The 21,685-nt window shown below is 41.5% G+C and overlaps 2 protein-coding genes across 2 annotated transcripts in view; one reads left to right on the top strand and one right to left on the bottom strand.

Annotated features, from left to right (window-relative positions):
- The window catches only part of WDSUB1 (WD repeat, sterile alpha motif and U-box domain containing 1), a 51,325-nt gene extending 47,316 nt beyond the window's left edge, over positions 1–4,009 (top strand). Inside the window, exon 11 of the mRNA XM_049773123.1 lies at positions 3,741–4,009. Coding sequence (XP_049629080.1) covers positions 3,741–3,898 — 158 coding nt within the window. The 3' untranslated portion in view covers positions 3,899–4,009. The remainder of the gene's footprint in view (positions 1–3,740) is intronic.
- A 5,658-nt stretch (positions 4,010–9,667) lies between these two features.
- Positions 9,668–21,685, bottom strand: part of TANC1 (tetratricopeptide repeat, ankyrin repeat and coiled-coil containing 1) — a 158,327-nt gene continuing 146,309 nt past the window's right edge. Inside the window, exons 19-25 of the mRNA XM_049773092.1 lie at positions 19,821–19,944; positions 19,302–19,477; positions 16,134–16,266; positions 14,703–14,794; positions 12,604–12,750; positions 11,729–11,829; positions 9,668–11,204 (exon numbers count right to left, since the gene is read on the bottom strand). Of these exons, the coding sequence (XP_049629049.1) occupies positions 9,752–11,204; positions 11,729–11,829; positions 12,604–12,750; positions 14,703–14,794; positions 16,134–16,266; positions 19,302–19,477; positions 19,821–19,944 (2,226 nt within the window). The 3' untranslated portion in view covers positions 9,668–9,751. The remainder of the gene's footprint in view (positions 11,205–11,728; positions 11,830–12,603; positions 12,751–14,702; positions 14,795–16,133; positions 16,267–19,301; positions 19,478–19,820; positions 19,945–21,685) is intronic.

Genomic DNA, 21,685 nt, shown 5'->3' with positions numbered 1-21,685 from the left:
CTGAGATAGAAAAATAGGTAAGGCATTTGCCTTGCACTTAGCTGACCTGGGTTCCAGCTTCAGCACTCAGCCTGCCAGGAGTGATCCCTGAGAATCAGCTCTGAGCCTCTACCAAAAAGAGGGATGGGATACTGAAAAGGTGGTTCAACAGCACTAATCACTGGTGAAATGCAAACCAAAGCCACAATGAGATTAACTCACACTACTGTTAGGCAAGCAAACTTTGTGGGACAGCTAGCTACTTAACATTGATGGGAAGGTCAATTGGTACAACTCCTTTGGGAAAAAGTATAGAGATGCCTCAAAGAAAGCACTACCTTATAATCTGTCTGCTCCACTTCAGATTTTTATGTGAAGGAAACAATTCCTATAGCTTGAAAGGACATATGTGTCCCCCATATTACAACATCAACAACAAACTATAGAAACAACCTAACTTTCCATTGATATATGAATAAAATATACAAGAGAATGTACTTCAACTACTAAAAAGGGAATCCTGACATTTACAAAATGGATAGATCTTTTTATAGTGGCACAGTTTCTCTGGTCTTCAAGCAGTCAAAACTGAAAGCAAAGGACCAGAGATTGAATGGCTGAATTCAGTAAAGATTTAAGAGATGGAAAAGGCAAAGAGGGAAGTTCTTGGATTATGGAAGGGGCCTTCAAGCAGGATTCTAGAGAAAGAAGTCTTTCATCTTTTACATCTTTTAAACAAAAGAATAGTGAGTACTTTTCATTAAGTTTAAAGCAGATAGGTCTAATAAAACAAGGATTAGGATATTGAGATGATTATCTTCTGGTGTCCTGGTTTTTCAAGGTACTGGACATATCCTGGGCCTATGAACGATGTCCCATACCAGCAATCCCTGCCTTAGGGCCATTCCTTATACTGCCTAATCCTCTTTGTCTTCATCAGTTTGAGGACACTGTTAAGTAAAAACTGACCAATACTATTTAATCTCAAATGTGTCAAAACGATTAACAAGCAAGTTCAGACAGAAAACAAATTGGGATTGCCAGAATTGTGGTCAATACACAAAGATAAAAAAATTCTCATCACAAGAGAAAAGGAAAAAGTTGTGAATGTATGGAGGTTAGACTTATATTAAAAATACGTTAAAAGGGTCTGGAAAGATAGCACAGCGGTATTTGCCTTGCAAGCAGCCAAAACAGAACCTAAGGTGGTTGGTTCGAATCCCAGTGTCCCATATGGTCCCCTGTGCCTGCCAGGAGTTATTTCTGAGCAGACAGCCAGGAGTAACCCCTGACCCAAAAACCAAACAAACAAACAAAAAAGGTTAAAAGGGGCTGGAGTGATAGCACAGCAGTAGGGTGTTCACCTTGCACACAGCCGACCCAGGACAGTCAGTAGTTCGAATCCCAGTGTCCCATATGGTCCCCAAGCCAGGAATGATTTCTGAGCGCATAGCAGGAGTAACCCCTGCGCATCACCAGATGTGGCCCAAAAGCAAAAACAAAAAGGTTAAAAATATTTCTATAAAATCTAATAGAAAGATGTGTCAAATGTATATTAGTTCATTAGGAAAAAAAGCCACTGTCTCTTCATCATGTTCTATTTTCCTCATAATAAAGTAATCTGATACCAATATTCATAAGAAATTGGTAAAAATCCAGCTTGACAACATACTGGTGGTAAGGTGCAAGAGAAAACAGTATTTTTATTGTTAGCAAAAATAGAGTAGAATTTGTATAACAAGCAGAATTACATACATATACTATGAATATGCAATCCTACTTCTGGAATCTACACCTACATAAGACTATTCATTGCAGCACTAGTTGTAAAAGGCAAAGAACAGATAAATTTTAGATCTGCGATGGGGAACCTATGTCCTGAGTGCCAGCAGTGGCACGTGAAGACCTTGCAGCTGGCACGTAGGAAGGTCCGCAATTAAGATGTACGTGCAGCATAGTTTTTAGATACTAAAATCTTGTTATTAAAGTTTAATTGATGTGCTGTCACTTTTGAGGAAATTCTTTGGTTTTAAAGTGTGGCAGTTTGGGCACTCAGGCTCAAACAGGTTAGCCATCACTGACTTAGATGTTCATAGAGAGTATTGCAGAGGACATTTTTTAAAAATTTGAAAGACAAGTACAAAGCAGAGTGCATATCATGCTAGCTGTCATGTAAGAATGTACTCTATGAGCCCAGTTGCTCACTTTTCAGAAAGGTTAAACAAAAACAAATACGCATGATTATCTACATGTGAAGGATGGAAACAGGGTCAAATAGAAGTAAAATCCTCTGGATGCACCTTGCTTTAAAGTATTTACTTTGAAACCACTTACAAAATTTGCAATTAAAACGAATCCCTGAAAATAAGGATAAAATGAAAGCAAATAAACAAGATGTATATCAAGCTGCAACAAGATGCTTTTTTTTTTTTCAAATAATATTCCCATTAGATATCCTCTTTGGGGCTATCTAGTGATAGCATCTAAGAGAAAAATCTACTACTAGTAGCATATTAACATTGTTAATTTTCAACCATGGCACACATTTTAGATTAAAGCAAACAGGTTTATGTGTAAATGTAATTAAGAGCTAAGGTGTCCAGTTTAAGGGAAAAAAAAACCTCCAAGTATAAATATAAAAGCAGTGAGAAAAAAATGATTGCACACACAGGTTAAGATTTTTGCCCTGAAACAAATATTAAAGATATGAGTTGGTATTCCTTTTTTTCCCCATTATGTGTCCCTTTGCTGTTAAGTCCTTAGTGCAATAAAGTCTTTGATATTCTGAGTATTTTTCCTTTTTCTTTTTTTTTGGGGGGGGGTCACATCCGGCGGCGGTGCTCAGGGGTTATTACTCCTAGCTCTCTATACTCAGAAATTGCTCCTGGCAGGCTCAAGGGACCATATGGGATGCTGGGATTCGAACCACCATCTGCATAGGAGGCAAACACCCTACCTCCATGCTATCTCTTTGGCCCCATTCTGAGTATCTTTTTTGGGGGGAAGGGGTCACATCCGGCAGCTCAGGGTTTACTCCTGGCTCTACGCTCAGAAATCGTTCCTGGCAGGTTCGGGGGACCAAATAGGATGCTGGGATTTGAATCACTGTCCTTTTGCATGAGAGGCAAACACCCTACTTACATGCTATCTCTCTGGCCCCATTCTGAGTATCTTTTCTAACTCTTCAATATATTGGTTAACTTTTGCCAAGTTATCCTAAACTCTTCATTTCTGGTCAAATAATATACAGAGAGCTAAAACACTAATGTGGCAATTTATCTCTCGCTCTCCCTGGCTTCTTTCCTTTCAACTTCTTTAAATAGTTCTTCCTTTTCTCAACTATAGTAGTTCAAGAAGAAAAGTAAAATACTAGGAGATTAAAATGATACTGTTCCAGGTAATTTGTGCAATGCTAACATGTCTCAAAATTTAGTAACTATGGCAAAGATGTTACGAGTAAAAATAATACTACTTGGGGCCGGAGAGATAGCATGGAGGTAAGGTGTTTGCCTTTCATGCAGAAGGTCCGTGGTTCAAACCCCGGCGTCCCATATGGTCCCCCGTGCCTGCCAGGAGCGATTTCTGAGCATAGAGCCAGGAGTAACCCCTGAGCACTGCCGGGTGTGACCCAAAAACCAAAAAAAAAAAAAAAAAAAATAATAATAATACTTAAAATAATGACCTTAGCAGCAGAGTTCACACCCAACTCATTTAGTAACTTCTTTTGACATTTCAGAAATAACATGTGTATTTTTTTCTAGATGGATATTCTTATGAAAAGGAAGCAATGGAAAATTGGATCAGCAAAAAGAAACGTACAAGTCCCATGACAAATCTTGTTCTTCCTTCACTAGTACTTACACCAAACAGGACTCTAAAAATGGCCATCAATCGATGGCTTGAAACACATCAGAGATAAAATTATCTATATTACATTGTATTATTTATATTTTCCAGTGATCTCATTTTTTTAAAAAGGTAAAACAGGAGGAATGTAAGCATCCAAAATTAGTTACCTAAGAAATTACTATTGTTTTCATTAAGACACAATTCTAAACTTATATCTTATTTAGAAAATTTAAGCTTTTTGTACTAGTAAAAAAATTTAATAAATAAAGCTTTATTATAATTGCAATACCTGTTTGTTCTTATAAGTTACAAGTTCTTATTCCTTAACAAAGGTTGAAATACCTGTCATATAACAGATATTTACATTTTAACATCTTTGATTAATTTTTTGGAATCTTTCTACAGGAATTTGTAAAAGTTTAGATATGTTTATAATTGAGAAAATTAGGTTGCTATGTTGATTAATTTTGTTGAACTTTTAAATGCTGGAAGTTATTCCCTACCGCATTCCAAACTTGTAAAGTTAAATGGAATAAATCATTTCTAAAATTGATGTGTGTATGTATATGTATACACACACACACATAGTAAAGTGGCAGTTAACCTTTTAGAATTTTTTTATTTTGTTTTGGGGCCACATTTGGCAGCACTTGGGTTGCTCCTGGCTCTGCGCTCAGAAATCACTCCTGACAGGACCATATGGGTTGTCAGGATTGACCTAGGGTGTCCTGGTTTGGACACATGCAAGGTAAATGCCCTACTGCTGCACTATCACTCTGGCCCCTCTTAGAATTCCTAATGTTCTCATAAGAGATTAAGTCAGTGAAGAATCAGAGTGATAGTACAGAGGCTAATGCACTTTCCAATGTGTGGCTGACCTGGGTTCAATCCCTGGCAACCCCTATGGTTCCCTGAGCATCACCAGGAGTGATTCCTGAGTGCACAGGCAAGAGTAACCCCTGAGCTCTGCTTGGTATGTCCTACCCCCCCCAAACAAAACAAAAGATTAAGTTAGAGTTAGAATACATTTTTGGACCAAATATATTTAATACAGCACCCAAGTAAATGTTCACTCAGAAAACCTCAAGTACAGTAAACTGAAATTGTTTTTGATAGAGCATAATTGTCTCAAGTTATAAATGGAAGTCAGTTTCCATTGGCAGGAAAACTTATAAAGTCAAATTGGAACTTATTCGCTAAGATACTTCACCTCTACCACTACCCTCATTATATTTACTTAAAATTTAAAAAAAAGTAGAAATAACGGGAAGAGCAATGTAATTAGATTTTCCTATGTAAAATATATATCTAATGCACTGTATATTTAGTAAAAGTTTGGAAAAGTCATTAAAGAAATTTTCACCTTATTAATGATTTGTAGACTTGATGACGTTCTGATATGTTATGGAAATTTACTTCCAAAAGTAATCTTATTTTTACTTCTCATCAAGAGAACAAATAGACGATGGGAATATATTCTAGAGAATATTTTATTGTTTTGTTTATTGTATTTTTTTGTTTGTTTTTGGGTCACATCCGGCAGTGCTCAGGGGTTACTCCTGACTCTATATTAAGAAATTGCTCCTGGCAGGCTCGGGAGACGATATGGGATGCAGGATTCGAACCTCTGTCCTTCTGCATGCAAGGCAAACACCTTACCTTCATGCCATCTTTCCGGCCTTGTTTTATTGTATTTAATCAAGAAAATATGCTACAAGTAGTATTGGCACAACTGGCTAGCCACTTGCAAAAAAGCGAACTTAGACCCCCAGTTAACATCATGTACGAAGGTAAAATCCAAATGAATTAAAGACCTTAAAATCAGACCTGAAACCATAAGATATATAGAACAACACGTAGGTATAACACTCCATGACACTGAGACTAAAGGCATCTTCAAGGAGGAAATTGCACTCTCCAAGCAAGTGAAAGCAGAGATTAACAGATGGGAATACATTAAGCTGAGAAGCTTCTGCACCTCGAAGGAAATAGTGCCCAGGGTACAAGAGCCACCCACTGATTGGGAGAAACTATTCACCCATCAGATAAGGGGCTAATATCCAAAATATACAGGGCTCTGACAGAACTCTACAAGAAAAAAACATCTAATCCCATCAAAAAATGGGGAGAAGAAATGGACAACACTATGATAAAGAAGAAATACAAATGGCCAAAAAGCACATGAAAAAATGCTCTACATCACTAATCTGGGAGATGCAAATCAAAACAACTATGAGGTACCACCTCACACCACAGAGACTGGCACACATCACAAAGAATAAGAACAAGCAGAGTTGGCGGGGATGCGGTGAGATAGGAACTCTTATCCACTGCTGGTGGGAATGTCACCTAGTTCAACCTTTCTGGAGAGCGATATGGAGATTCCTCCAAAAACTGGAAATTGAGCTCCCATATGACCCAGCTATACTACTCCTAAGAATATACCCTAGGAACACAAAAATACAATACAAAAACTCCTTCCTTACACCTATATTTATTGCAACACTATTTACCATAGCAAGACTCTGGAAACAATCAAGATGCTCTTCAACAGATGAATGGCTAAAGAAACTGTGGTACATATACACAATGGAATATTATGCAGCTGTCAGGAGAGATGAAGTCATGAAATTTTCCTATACAGGGATGTACATGGAATCTATTATGCTGAGTGAAATAAGTCAGAGAGAAAGAGAAAGATGGAGAATGGTCTCACTTATCTATGGGTTTTAAGAAAAATGAAAGACATTTCTCAACTATTTTCAGAAACATAAGAGAGGAGGGCTGGACGTTACAGCCAATCTCATGAATCTCACCACAAAGAGTGATGGGCTTAGAGAAATAACCATATTGTGAACTATCCTAACAATGAGAATATATGAGGGAAGTGGAAGCCTGTCTAGAGTACAGGTAGGGGTGGGTGGGGGGGAGGAAGGATATTTGGGTCATTGGTGATGGGAATGTTGCACTGGTGATGGGGGGGGGGGTGTCACCTGATATGACTGAAACCAAACCACAATCATGTTTGTAACCAAGGTGTTTAAATAAAAAATATTAAAATTAAAAAAAGAAAATATGCTATAAATATTAAATACAAAATTTAAATTGATAGAACTTAACATTGGGCTCAAACTCATTTATTTTGATAGAATAATAGGCAATTATAAAGGAGGCTAGATTAGGGCCGGAGATATAACATGGAGGTAAGGCGTTTGCCTTGCGTGAAGAAGGTTGGTGGTTCGAATCCCGGCATTCCATATGGTCCCCCGAGCCTGACAGGAGTGATTTCTGAGCATAGAGCCAGGAATCACTCCTGAGCGCTGCCGGGTATGACCCAAAAAAACAAAAAACAAAAAAATAAAATAAAATAAAAATAAAAATAAATAAAGGAGGCTAGATTGTTTTCTCATAAAAATAACCAAAAATCTCTAGTGTTACTAATAGGAAACATAGTGCTAAGCCATTTTTTTTAAATGCATTTTAGGGGGGCGGAGCAATAGCACACTGGTAACTTTATAGGAAAAGTTGTTTAATGACATGCAGTAGCTCTTAGCCACTAGCATTGCATTCTGTCACTTCCTTTTTTGGAGAGGGAGTCTTGGGGCTACACCACACAATGCTAGGAATACTTCTGGCTCTGTGCTCAGGGGATATGTAGTTTTAGAGATCTATCCAGGGTCAGCAATATGCAGGCAAGTGCCTTGTACATTTGTATTTCTGGCTCACACTTTGTACACTTTGGTTTTTAATATGAGTTTTAGAAGAATTAAAAATCTTGTACTTGGGGGCCGGAGAGATAGCATGGAGGTAAGGCATTTGCCTTTCATACAGAAGGTCATAGGTTCAAACCCCGGCACCCCATTTGGTCCCCAGAGCCTGCCAGGAGTGATTTCTAAGCATAGAGTCAGGAGTAACCCCTGATCGATGCCGGGTGTGACCCCCCCCCGAAAAAATCTTGTTCTCAGTCTTAATACCAATAACCATTCAGTAGCATTAAAATTCTAAAGAATAAAATAAAAATAAAATACAATTCTAAAGGATTAAAGCAAGGCAGTTTGTTTCCATCAGGACAATCTCTATCCATTATTTAATTTAATGCAAAACAAATTTTATTAATTATCTTTATTCCATATGGAAAAGTACAGTAGTTGTGCAGAAAACAAAACTACATAACAGAAGAGTAAGACTTTCACAGATGTTAAAGAAAACAATAAATAAGCCTTAGTAGTTATAGCAAAACTCATGAAAAGCTTATAAAATAGGCTAAAGCTGTACAAAGTATTCTGTACACATTCAGGAGCAAATGATAAAGAATGATACTGGGAAATTCTTACTTGTACAAAATCACAATGATGCTCACAGGAACTTCAGTACAACTATTCATTTTTAAAACAATCTGTAAATATAGAAATTCCTTTCCCCCGATTGTAGAAAATAAATTTCACATCCCAACATATAAAACAAACATACTCCCACCTCTCAAACACTTTAACATAACATCCTCCCAGGACATACCATCTCCATATAAAAATACCTTTAAATCTTCGTTCATTCCTGTACCTCACCTTTACAAATGAGTAACACATCAGCTGGGGCTTAAGTAACACCCCAAAGGTGTTCATATTAAGATAAAGTGCCGTTACTGGTATACTGTTATTAACATGCCATAATAATATATAATTCAGTGCAATAACCAGCATGGATGAAGCTTATAAAGAACATGCAAGTAAATGACTTATAAAAGATTACATCAAATAGTTATATTTACAAGTCTGACTACCATCTATTTAATATATACAACATGTGACTATAATGTTTGTATGAAAAAATAGCAACTAAGCACACTTTAAGTATCCAAATTGGTTACTGCTTCTAGAGGACCTTGGAAGGCTTCTATCATTAAAAGCAGTTTTAGAACCAGCTAAGAGCCAATTTACTTGTCACCAAGAATAGTGGTCAGAGTATTTTAGCCCAAATTCAATTTGACCATTAATCATGATTCAAAATGGCTTCTGCTATTTCCACACTTTAAGAACACCATGAAGCATATAGTTCCAAATACGGTGTTATAAAAATCTTCTGAATAGGAACCAAATGCAAAGAAGCATTTAGTCTCTTTAGAAAACTGCCAGGGGGCCCGGAGAGATAGCACAGCGGTGTTTGCCTTGCAAGCGGCCAATCCAGGACCAAAGGTGGTTGGTTCGAATCCCGGTGTCCCATATGGTCCCCCGTGCCTGCCAGGAGCTATTTCTGAGCAGACAGCCAGGAGTAACCCCTGAGCACCGCCGGGTGTGACCCAAAAAACTAAAAAAAAAAAAAATAGAAAACTGCCAGGAAGAGAACAAAAACTGATGTTTTCGTATTTTGCTTTTTTTAAAAAAGAAAAAAGTCATCTATATATAACATTTATAGTCACATATTCAGCTAAAACTCAGGTCTTAATTATTTATATAAATGGAATTAGACTCGATTGCATGGTAACTTAATTTTTCCAGGAGAAGCAACCTAGGTATGATGTCTTGAGTTAAATCTATTACTTGACATTTATATTCTCTAAGAAATATCATGATCTTACCACAGATCACAGGCTAGAAGAAAAGTGATAAAATCCAAACTATTTCATAAGAGAAAAGCATTAATGTCTTCTTGGCTGTGTCATACTTTTAATTTAATAGACATAACTACAGTTTTGATTGGGACTAGCATTCTTATTTATGGAGACTTCTAGCCATTTATTAACAAAGTTTTATGCCACATTTTTCATGTATCAATAGCATCCAATCTATCCCCAAGGGGGGAAAAATGACATATGGTTAAAAGGCAGGGTTTTTTTTTTTTTTTTTTTCTCATGAAAAATCACTTAATTACCATCAGGAGCCAATACAAAGTTTTCCAAATTCTACAAACAGGTCCTTTTTAAGGTTCACACATTCGATTCTATAAATGAGCGCTTTGGTTTTGCTGAAGGGAGATGACTCCTATGTGCTTCGCTACTGATGTGTGGCTGCTGTTTAGAGATACTTTCCTGATACAAGTGAGAAACAGTCTTACTTATTCTGCTCTCCTGACAGTGGATGGGGATTTGGCACTTTTCTTCCAGCTCCTTCATCTGGGCCCCGTTGTGGGCACTCCCACCCAGGGTAGCAGCGGAGCAGGTTTTGGCTTGGTAATGATATCCACCCACTGGTTTGAGGACGGGCTTCTCTGAGTTTGTGGACTGCAGGCCAGCTGCAGCAGGTGTGCTTGCCAGGAGCCCCTCGGGCGCCTGACAGTGCCAGGTACGAGAGGAGGAACTGCTCTGCTGCTGGAACCGCGCAGTCTTGTCCATGATCCCCATGAATGGAGTGTTGCGTGGCCTGTGCTCTGCAGTTCCACCGGTAACAGTTTTGTCTTTTATTCGCATTTCTGGTCCTTGGGCCTTGAAGCCATCAGAAAAACTGCTGCTTGAAGTCAAACTACTGGTTGAACTTGACATCTTTATGCTGCTGGACGGGGAACCAGAAGAGCCAGAACTGGCCAGGGAAGCTGCATGTCGCATGTCACTGGCACTCACGGGCCCACCCTGGTTTAGAGGCGCCACATCCACAGCCACCCCGGCATGAGCCAGGAGCCTCTCTGCAGTTTTTATCTTGCTCGGTAAAGGGTAGGCCGTGCCACTCTCACTATGTTGTGGCTGCACTTTGGGACTGGGTCCCAGCTGGTCCCCCAAATGGCCCGATGTGGCCCCTAGAGTGAAGGCTCCGTCTAAAAGAGGAGCTCTGCTCCTGGCAGGAGCTGCTGGCCCCCTACCTGGCATGGGACTTGAGGGAGGATTCTGAGGTGAGGCCTGCATCTTTATGCTCCCGTTTCTCATGCTAGGCTGTCCAGAGCCCAGATGTTGGCTAGTTTTAACAATCTGTGCCTGCTTGCTGGGCTGCATAATCAGCCCTGGTTGTGCTACAGGCTCCCGTGGGACCTTGCTTCCGGGCCTGTTCTGTGGGGAGACTGGTCGTATTTTGGACTGCAACCCTTCTTGAATGTTTCGTATATATGGAGAGGGGCCAGATGAGGATGGCTGGGACCTGGGAGCCAGAGAAATAGACTCTTCCATTGGAGAACTTACTTCTTCTTCTGCTTCTTCCTCTTCTTCTTCCTCCTCTTCTTCAGCTTCCTCAAGATCAAACTGGTCATTTAACCCAGGGGTCACAGCTTCTTCTTCGTTGTCTGAATCGTTGGGGGGAACTGGTGGTGGTGGTAGGCACTGCTGCTTCTGCTGTTGGTTCCTCTGGAGTTGCTTGCACTCCTCCTCGACGCGGGCAAGAAGTCTCTTGATTTCTTGATTGCTGGGACAGAGTTTCACAGCTTCCCTCAAGTCAGCTAGAGCTGCCACAAACTGCCTTTATATTAAAAAGAGAAAATAGCAAGTCAGGCAAGAACATGTTCTGATTATAAATTCTCATACAACAGCTCTGCTGAATGCAAAGAGAAGGCAACTAAGTGAGGCTGGAACACAACACTGCAAACACAACCCATCTTGCTAGCACAGAGTTGGCAAAGTGGGGATGTTGAATCCTAACCCAGATTTAAGTGCAATCCCCTTTCACCTAGTACCCAACCTGTATGTAACTCCTGCCCACCTCCTATCATCTTCTCTTAACCAGGTCTAGGCTCACTAACACTGGATAAAAACTAGGAATATTCCATTCTCAAGTCCATTTAGGGTAAAGGGGAGATTTATCCTGAGAAAACAAGACAGTATAAGTTTAATTACTAATAGTAACTAGAAGTTAAGTTTTGAGAGTATGGAGTGGCATCTGAGTAATAAAACTTATGAATAAGAAGCCCCCAAAGTCAAGTAGACGCTTCCACAATGCAGAACAAGTAGGATTTTCTAGTCACGCATTATAAGACCAGACAGTACCTGCTGTTTCTCTTTGCTCTTGCCCTGGCATAAAAAGCTTCATAGGACTTTGGTTTCAATTCAAGAGCCTTGGAAGCAAAGTCTTCTGCCAAGCCAAAGTCCTGGTATCAACAATCAAATAGGAAAATTAGAAAAAAAAATGCACTGAAACACATTTATAGGTAACTTCAATAGAGTTTTGCTTTTAAGGTTAACAGAGAATTGGAACCCACTAGGAGAAATGAGAGCATGAAAAATTCATTTGGTCTTATTTTAAAGTTGGGAGAGTATGCCAGAGAGAGAAATGGGGCTGGACCCAGGAGGCATGGACAGGACTGGCTGGTGGTGCAGGCCTTCTGCACAGCTCACCACTAATGCCAAGGGGATTAAAAAGAACACACAGGTTTTTGGATTTGGTGGTGGAATGATGGCATTGAAAGCAAAGTAGAAGAAATCCAGAACATCTAATAGTTATAGCTTAAATACTAGTAAACTACTGTAAATTACAAAGTAGATTCTGGCCTGCATAGATAGATACTGAATATCATACTGCTTGTGCTATGAACCTTGGTCACTGTGGCAAGCCAATGATCCAATCAGTAGTATAGAAAGCAGGTACCTGATTCTGAGGAAGCAGAGGGTAGACCCTGCCTATAGAGACCATATGACATTGGGGATGGAAGATTGGACTAGATAAATGTTAGAGGTGTGGGAAAATGAAAGACAAGGTGATAGGAGTGACAGTTCTTCTGCTGGGTTTCAGAAACAAGCAGGTGTTTCAGAAACATGCATCGGAAGATCAAAGAGAGGTGCTGGCAGTGGGGTGAGGAAGGCAGGCAATGATGTCACTGGGAGAACTCTGTCACCCAGGGAGGGCGGTGAAAGGCAACACTTACATTTGTTTTCCTTCGACAGCGAGACAAATTGAGATACAACGAAACTCTAAGTTCATTAAATGGTCTCATGTCTTCTCCAAGTCCTTCTCGAGGGAACTTCCTTAGAGCATACTGGTACCTCTGTGCTGCCTCCTTCATCTTCCCTTTCTAGGGTTCAAAAACCAGACATTCACTTGTTTTCAGAGACTCCTAAATAAAGAAGGTCCCTCAAACACATGATCCTGGTGCAATGGCTGACCTCCCACCTCTAGTGAGTCCACGAGAGCATGTTCTGAGGAGACTGGAAAAGCCTCAGCCACACACCAACACAAACCATCCCTCTCACCTCCACCTGCAGAGACTTCCCACGATGCCTTTCCTAAACCATGTAAATCCCCAAACAGAGAACTATACACCTTATATGTCAGACGGTCTCTGCTGTCAAATTTCAAAGAAGCATTTCATGAACGATCTCGCATCTCAAGATATTTTGGTGTCAACAGTAATAGAAATCAGATAAAAAAAACGATGCAGTTCCTAGGGCAAGTCGACTCTTGCGGACAAACCCAATGCTTGCTGCTGAATAATAATTTCTCTTTTAAAAGGAACAAAAACGTGGACTTGAAAAATTGAAGCAGCACTGCTTGTCAGTCTCAAGGCTAAAGAAATCCATTTGCTCCCTCAGTCCTGCTGCACAGCAGGTATGAAGTCTGCTGAAAATGGCTTGATGCTTCCAACATAATTGCCTACCGAAATTCACATTAAAACCACTTCAAAGTCACAACAGTACATACTCAGAGCTCTATCTCAAACTGATTCCAAGCCTGGAACCCCGCTGGGCCATGTTGTATGCCTATTTATTTGTTATTATTAAAAAAAGAAGAAGACAAAAACATAGCAAGCACAGCAGCTTTGTGGCCAAAGGATTAAAATGGTCATAATCTAATTTTTTTGTTTCCTTAATCTTTTAATTCTGTCCCATCACAATGCTGGAAAGAACAGTGATCTGTGTAAACAGTTTTAGCACCTTCAGAACTGGGGTCACCAGACTCGACTCTGAGCCAGATCCACCTGTGACCTGCTTCCACAAGCACATACTCATGGCTACCCAGTCACGTCCTGATTGTCAAGTATTATCTGTGGCTGTGCTGTAGCAAAGCTGGGTACATAAGCAAAACCTGAAATACGTACCATCTCGCCCTTTCTAGAAAAAGTCCACTCCACTGACTACACTCATCTAAGGGGATTCTGAAATATGAAATTTGTGTTGGGCCATGTCTGGCAATGCTCAGGGGTTGCTCTTAACTCTGTATTCAGAAATTATTCTTACTGATACTGGAGGGACCATATGGGAGGCTGGAGATTGAACCCAGGTTGGCCCCATGCAAGACAAGTGCCCTACCTACTGTACTATATCTCTAGCCCTTGGAAAATATATTTCAAAGTAAATGAATATAAATAAAATTTCCATCTCCACAGATGAAATTTTTTTTTGTTTGTTTTTGGGTCACACCCGGCAGCACTCAGGGGTTACTCCTGGCTCTATGCTCAGAAATCTCTCCTGGCAGGCTCAGGAGATGCTGGGATTCGAACCACCGACCTTCTGCATGCAAGGCAAACACCTTACCTCCACGCTATCTCTCTGCCCCCCAAAGATGAAATTTTTTAATCTCTCAAGTAGTGAGCAAAATTATGACCTTATTTAAGTGTGTGGATATTAAAAACAAAAGCTTAGAAGACAAGATAGTGCTTTCCTCATGGAAATGCCCCTCGTATTCCCATCCTGGGTTCCTTGGCTCTGGGCATCAAGGAAACACTCAGAAAAACCTTAAGTTAAACCAGAAGTGACTCTTCTTCATATCAAGGCCATAGGTCCTAAATCTAGCTACAGATACAAGGGTTCATTAAGAATTAATGTTTCACACAAAGCAGTGCTTTCTACCTTGAAGATTCTGCTGTTAAGTTTTAAAATCTGTGTATATGGTCAGGTCAGCATCTCTGGGAATGTCAATTTAAGCACAGCTCTTTGTATTCTATGCTTAGCTCTGTCTATTACCCACCAAACCAAGAGATGGCTCTACTGCCATTAAAACATCATCAAAAAGGGCAATGCCTCTTACTTTGTACATCACATTTCCTTCCTCCATCAGTTTCTGTAAAAGTATAATCAAAATGTCAGGCTTGGAAGTAGCCATCGCCCAAGCAGCGTTTCCTGCAAAATAAAACACATGGTCAGAAGTGGGGAGCAGGGAGTTTTTCTGTGACCCTAACACAGTCAAAGTCACAAAAAGCAGTGACGTTGGCTGTGAGGCCACCACTACCATTGCACCACACCTACATATCTGTAGGTGGTAACAGGTGAAAAACAGGGAGTGGGATCTGTGAGTGGGTTTCCTTTCTGACTCTTCTGCTGAACTGAGCACAAGCTGCTCTTCTCATGGGAACAGTGTGGGCAAAACACAGGTGGCACAGAAACCATGATCTATCACTCCTTCATGTAGAGGAGGAGGAGAACCGATTAAACAAGGCGGCAGAATATTCCACTGATATCTGAAGACAACAGGTTACTGGCTCACAAAGTGTGTGTACCATAGTCTCTGTCTTCTCTGTCAGCTATATCCCACTCAGAAGACTCTGACCTGTGGCTTTTCTGCCCTTTCCTATACAAGTTCCAGGCCTTTCTGCTCCCGGTCTTGCTTGACAGGTAGGGCACTTATCTTTCTAACCCTCTTCTGAACTTGGGGCCCAGAAGTATGGAATGAGTCAGTCTGAAGTCCAGCTACCTCTGAACCAGGCTATGGCCTTATGTAAGCCATAGTTGCCCCCTCTGTCCTTCCCTGTAACATGGCAGTACCAGTGCGTTGCATTACAGGAGGGGTGGGAGCAGAGAAGCTGAACAATAAAAAGGTACTACAGAATAACACAACAACATAAAACTGCTTAGAATAGGTCTCCTATAGGAATGGCTTCTCACTCTCTGCTAATTCTCTCACCTTCACCACAGTCCCCTCCCCAGAGATACCATGGGCCACAGGTCTGGCAGGTAGAAGCGGAGGTTTCTAAGGCTCCTTCTCACACACGTACATGCTACTGGTGTAAAATATCCCAACAACCAAGCAGAAATTGATTCTCCCTACTCAGATATCTTCACCTGCTGAACCCCCCTCCCTAGTCTTGTCTGCAATCAACTCCACCCATGTTCCCTCATGGGAAGTAGCCTGAGGAGAGGGGGCAGAGCTAGTGGCAGGTTTTCCAACTTTCTACTCAGCAGCATCTTGGGTACTTCCATTAGTACTAACATGAGGCACCCCACCTCCAGAGTCTAGTCTAAATGCACCCTGGTGTGGTTCTCCTCAACATCAGCTCTGTACCCCAAATAATACTATAAGCCATAGAAACATTTTGGTTGGCTGTGACTAAGGAAGTTTCAGGAGATGGGAAAACAAAGCCTCCAACTATACCGGAACCTAGGAGCACCTGGGAGTGAGTAAGTCCTCCACAGTCACGACAATACACTGAAATCTCTCCAGGCTTATGAGATAGTCACTGACCTAGTTTAGCTCCTTTTCTCAACAGTGTCACCACAACAGATGTGTTCCGACAACCAATGGCTCTGTCCAAGGGACGCATCCCGCTGTGGTCCACGTGCTCAATCACTGCTCCCTTCTCCACCAGGTACAGCACCTGCAACGGGAAGATTGGGGGGTGAGGGTTGTAAAACAGGCTGTGAGGTATGGGAGTCAATGCACTGCAGTTCAAAGCCTCTGCAAACTGGCAGAGGAGCCAGAGGTTTATGTGCCCCCAGGAATCTTTGAGTAGAAAGAAGCTGACAGGAAACAGAAGGGAAAACTGCAGTTCGAGCTCAAACCTGCTTAGTGATTCTGGTATCAGCAAGAAGAAAAGGCAAGAACCAGGTCTGTGTATGTACGTTGTTGACCCCTCTGTCCTTCTCTGTAACATGGCAGTACCAGCACTGTGTATTACACACACACACACACACACACACACACACACACACACACACACACACACACACACACACACACACGGCCCCCCACACCCCCATTCTCCTTTTCTCTCCCTCCAAACTCCTCAAGCCAGGAAGAGGTGTCCCAGTCATCTTTCCATTTTCTGTGCCCTAGGAAGCAGATTTGTAAAAGACTCCTGTGTATTGGCAAATGTGGGCAATGGGCACAGGCTAATAATGAGCCATTTAGGATCAACTGAGACAATAAGTCTGTAGACTCAACGAGATACTGACACAAACATGACATCACAGTTTTGACACTCTTCACAGAGACCAATGGTTAAAGCAACCCAAGTGTCCACTGACCTATAAACTGCTAAGCAAAATGTGGTATATAATATACACAGGGTTTTTTTTTTTGTTTTGTTTTGTTTTGTTTTTGGAGGGGGCACCTGTTAAGTACTTAGGATTTATTCCTGGCTTTGTGCTCAGGGACCACTTCTTCTAGGCTAGAAGGACCATATGGGATGCAGACACCAAACAAAGGTTGACCATGTGTAAGGCAAATGTCCTACTAGCTATACTATTGCTCCCGTCCTAAACATTCACTTCCATAAAAAGTATAAAATCTTACTACATGCTATAATATGGTATACTAGCACACAATCTTATAACATGAGACTTAAATTCACTGTGAAAGGACAAATTTTGTATATCTGCTATTATATTAGGTATCTAGAGATAAACATCATAGAGAGGAAATAGAAAGGTGGTTGTTATGGGGGGGTTGTTCTTAAACATAAAGTTCAGGAACAAGGAATTGCAAAATGGGTACAAAGCTTCAGTATTATGAGATTAAAGCATCTTACATTGGCTACAAACAATTGGCTGTGTTCTCTCTTTTTTTTTTTTCCTTCGGTTTTTTGGGTTACACCCGGCAGCATTCAGGGGTTACTCCTGGCTCTATGCTCAGAAATCGCTCCTGACAGGCAATTTCTGGCATCATATGGGATGCCAGGATTCGAACCATCATCCTTCTGCCTTACCTCCATGCTATCTCTCCAGCCCCGTGCTGTGTTCTTAACACCACTACTACTGAACTCTTCACTTAGGCTTGGTCTAGCTAGTGGTCCTCAAACTATGGCCCGCAGGCCACATATTGTATTTGTTTTGTTTCTTCATTGAAAATAAGATATATACAGTGTGCATAAGAATTCGTTCATAAGTTTTATTTTTACTATAGTCAGACCCTCCAATGGTCTGAGGGACAGTGAACTGGCCCCCTGTTTAAAAAGTTTGAGGACCCTTGGTCTAGACAGTATATTTTATTTTAAGTGTTTTATATCACCAATTTAAAAAAATAACCCTAGAGGGGCTGGAGTGGTGGAGCAAGTGGTAGGGCCTTGCACATGCTAACCTAGGAAAGACCAGGGTTTGATCGCCCGGCGTCCCATATAGTCCCCCAAGCCAGGAGCGATTTCTGAGTGCATAGCCAGGAGTAAACCCTGAGCATCACTGGGTGTGGCCCCAAAACAAATAAACAAACAAACAAAAAACACCTTAGAATACTATATCTCCTCCATTCTCCCCAAATGCTGATAAACTTCAGGACTTGGTAAAGTAGTATGCACTGAAAATTAAAACTGTAGATGTATGAGGTTTAAAGAGGTATTTATGAAATGCATGTTAACTACAGGTTACAATTCAGAAAATGGGGACATTTAACTTCAACATCTATGCGTGTTAAAATCTTTGAAATACGTATGGGCTGGGCCAAGACAATTACGTTGCCCAGGTCCACAGCAACATAATCCATGTCTCTCAAGTTACTCATTACATTAAGCATTATTTATTTAAAAGTGGTAGTTTCAAGGAACCAAGTGTTTTTACTGTCTCTGAGAGGAAGGACCTGACAAAATCATTATTACCACTCTGAAGGGTGTGATCTGAAAAAAAAGGGAGGAGAGGGAAAAGGAGTGGTGGAAGTACTTAGGTACTTGTGGTAGTTAGCTTTTAGCTTCTTAAGACCACAATTAGATTTGGACCGTACCCAAACATTTTAGTTTTCCCAGACAATACCACATTGCTTAAAAAACAAGACAGTGACGTCAGAGTAATATTACAGCAGGTAAGGTGCCTGCCTTGCATGTAGCTAACCCAGTTTCAATCCTGAGCACCCCAAATAGTCCCCCAAGCCTGCCAGTAGTGACCTCTGAACACAGAGCCAAGAATAAACCCTGAGCTCCACTTGTATGGCCCCCCAAAAAATAGAAACAATTAAAACCCCACCCAAACACACACACATGCACAAAAAAAACCTACCCCAAAATGTAACCAACCCCCAAAAAACACCCCACCCCAAAACCAATCCAGCTAATTAACTGATTAGTCATTACATACACACATTCAAAAGATATTTTAAATTATACAGGAATTCAATTCATATGATTAGTAAAAATTACATATACAGTATACATACATATTTATGTATGTGTTTGTAATCATGTGTTTTTAAGTTTTAAAGAGTCTTTAAAGTCTACTACAGCTCTGGATAGATTGTATACTCAGAATTAGCATAAAACAAATGACTTGCTGGACTCTTGGCTGAGAACAAGTGTGGCAAAAAGGAAAGCTAGTCCACATCAGACACGCATGTGGGCATAGGCCCACACACATACTCCAAAGGCTCAGCTCATGTACATCTATGCTCCCTGTGCTCAATGGATGCATGAGCTGCCCTGATGGTACCCACCGTCTCTGCATCACCATAGAAGGCTGCCAGGTCCAGCGGTGTACGTCCATTCTTGTCTGTCTGGTCTATCTCTGCACCTTCTTCAACCAAAAACTGGACCACTGTCCTGTGACCCTTCAAACAAGCCCAGCTCAACGCTGACAGACCTTCTTTGTCCAGAGAAGAAAGGGCAGCACCTGGAAGAAAAGACCATTCATAGAGCATGACATCCTGCAAACAGAGGCCAGGCCTAAATTTCTTTCCCGCCAATGCCTAAACTATGCAGTTGTGGCTAGGCTGTGGTATGGGAAACAGCCAATTGGTCAGTTATAGCAAATCCAATTTGCAGAATGTCACTGCGGGAGCTGATAGTCAGATAGAAGGGGGGGTCTATTGCTCAGTCTCTGGGCTTGTATTTAAGTTGGGCAATTTCCATAAGAATAAGACTTTCAAAACTTAGTACTGAATGGAACCACCAAAGCTCTTTTCTTGGTCCATTCAAAAGAAAGCCTCTCAGGATGGGGGCAGAAAGGCTGATACCTTTTGAAAGGAGAAATTCCACAGTGCTCAAGTGGCCTTCACAAGCTGCCACCATGAGGGGTGTCCGGCCCTGCTTGTCACTGAGATTCACGTCACAGCCATGCTCCAACAGCAACTGGACGATCTGAAAGAGACGCATAGGATCAGTCCTCCTGCGGCCTTTGACTTGGGCCCCCCACAGCCAGGGGGCTCTCCTTGTTTCCCACAGGACAAGGATGGCCTTCCTCCAAACTCCTCTAGACTGCACCCTCAATGGGGCCTGTGAAATTCATTAATTCCTTTGAGAAGAAATATCTCCCAACACGTCCCATCTACTGCCTTACTATGAAACCAGCGAACACCAGGCAGACACTCTAATTTAGAACCGGGGATGTGTGTGTGTGTGGATATGATGACAGAAGAGTCACAGTGGCACTAACTAAAGAGAAGGAAAAGAAAAGTGAGTGAGAAGGGCCAGCTGGGACTCAGCACTGAGCTTTGTCCCTGTAGAATATGGGAAGCACAGGAGAAGTGAGTACAGGTACAACTTCACCCACTACAGCCCCAAATGATCTGCTTTCCTAAGACTCAGCACTTGGTGGATGGTCTGATCCACAGAGCAGCAGGCAATTTTCAGCAAAAACTCAGGGAGATTTGCAGCCTATTAACCATGCCTTAAACCTCACACCATGATATTTACGGCTGGGGAGCAGAAGCAGAAATAAAACACAATGCCCTGCTCACCAAAATTACTTCTCTCAGAGTCTTTCTCTGATGGCTCAGCCCTCATTATAGGGCCACCACAGTAGCGACTGGCATATCATATCCCCTTTGCTTTCTCATCCTCGGAGCCAGATGATCAAAATGCTTGCAATTTTGTGTTCTTTTATCTCCTTCCTCAAATAAACCACCTGCTGTACCCCACATTAAAGACTGCTGTAGCCTCAGGACAGCTGACAGTGTCTGAGCCCTTCTTGGTGCCTGAGGTTGGCTTGCTCCTCGTAAAGCAATGGAAACAAGGTATTTTATCTTCAACCAGGTCAGCATCTCCCCAACAGCTCAGGAAAGGTATTGGGAGACAGGAGACATTTGTTATGTGGAAAAAACTGGACTCCTGGAGGAGTGCTCCTCTACTGCCTTGGAGTGAGTAGGCCCTATCTGTGCCCTGATACAGGCTTGCTGTACAAGCTGTACTAGTTGGCCTTGCTTCTTACTTCAAGTCATCTTGTTGATAAAACCCTTCTTCCTATTCATCTGTTTCTGTACTTGAAAACACCCTTGTTTATAATGAGCTCTCCAAACTAGCCTGAAGTTTAGAAAACACTGGGAGAGGCCGCAATGTGATAAACCCACCCAGTACCAGAAAGGTGGAAATTCAAAATCCCTGTGGGGAAATTCATTTTATTCCTTCTTGAACACAGGTAGGAAAAGATCTGACTCTAGGTAGGAAGCCTAGCTCAGAAAGTTTTCCTGTAATGCAAGGCCAGGTTGTCTGCACGTGTGTCACCTGGAGTCAGGCATGGTAGCTGGTCCATGCCAGTGTTTGTGGAAGAACAAACAGCTCAAGGATCCCTGTACCCTCAAATGAAAGGCAATAGCTTGGGCCTCCTAGGGAGGGAAACCAGCCTGAATCAGACTGCTAAAGCAGAAGAGAGTCTCCTTCTCTGAAAAGCACAAAAGAACCATCCTTTTTCCTCAGTGTGCTGGGATGGGCAACACTCCAACCATCATGGGCTGAGTTACACAGAGAGATTCCACACATCAGGCTTTTCCATGTCCCCTCCCCAATCCAAGCAGCTCAGAGCTGCTCAGAGCCAACAAAGCTGTCTGAGACCCCAAACTGCCGCCTTTATCAAGCCAGGAACTGATTCAAAAGCCCACAGCCC

This window comes from Suncus etruscus, chromosome 5, assembly GCF_024139225.1.
Source record: "Suncus etruscus isolate mSunEtr1 chromosome 5, mSunEtr1.pri.cur, whole genome shotgun sequence".
NCBI lineage: Eukaryota > Metazoa > Chordata > Mammalia > Eulipotyphla > Soricidae > Suncus > Suncus etruscus.
The sequence above is the reverse complement of the archived record's forward strand: the minus strand, read 5'-3'. Positions and strand labels throughout refer to the sequence as shown.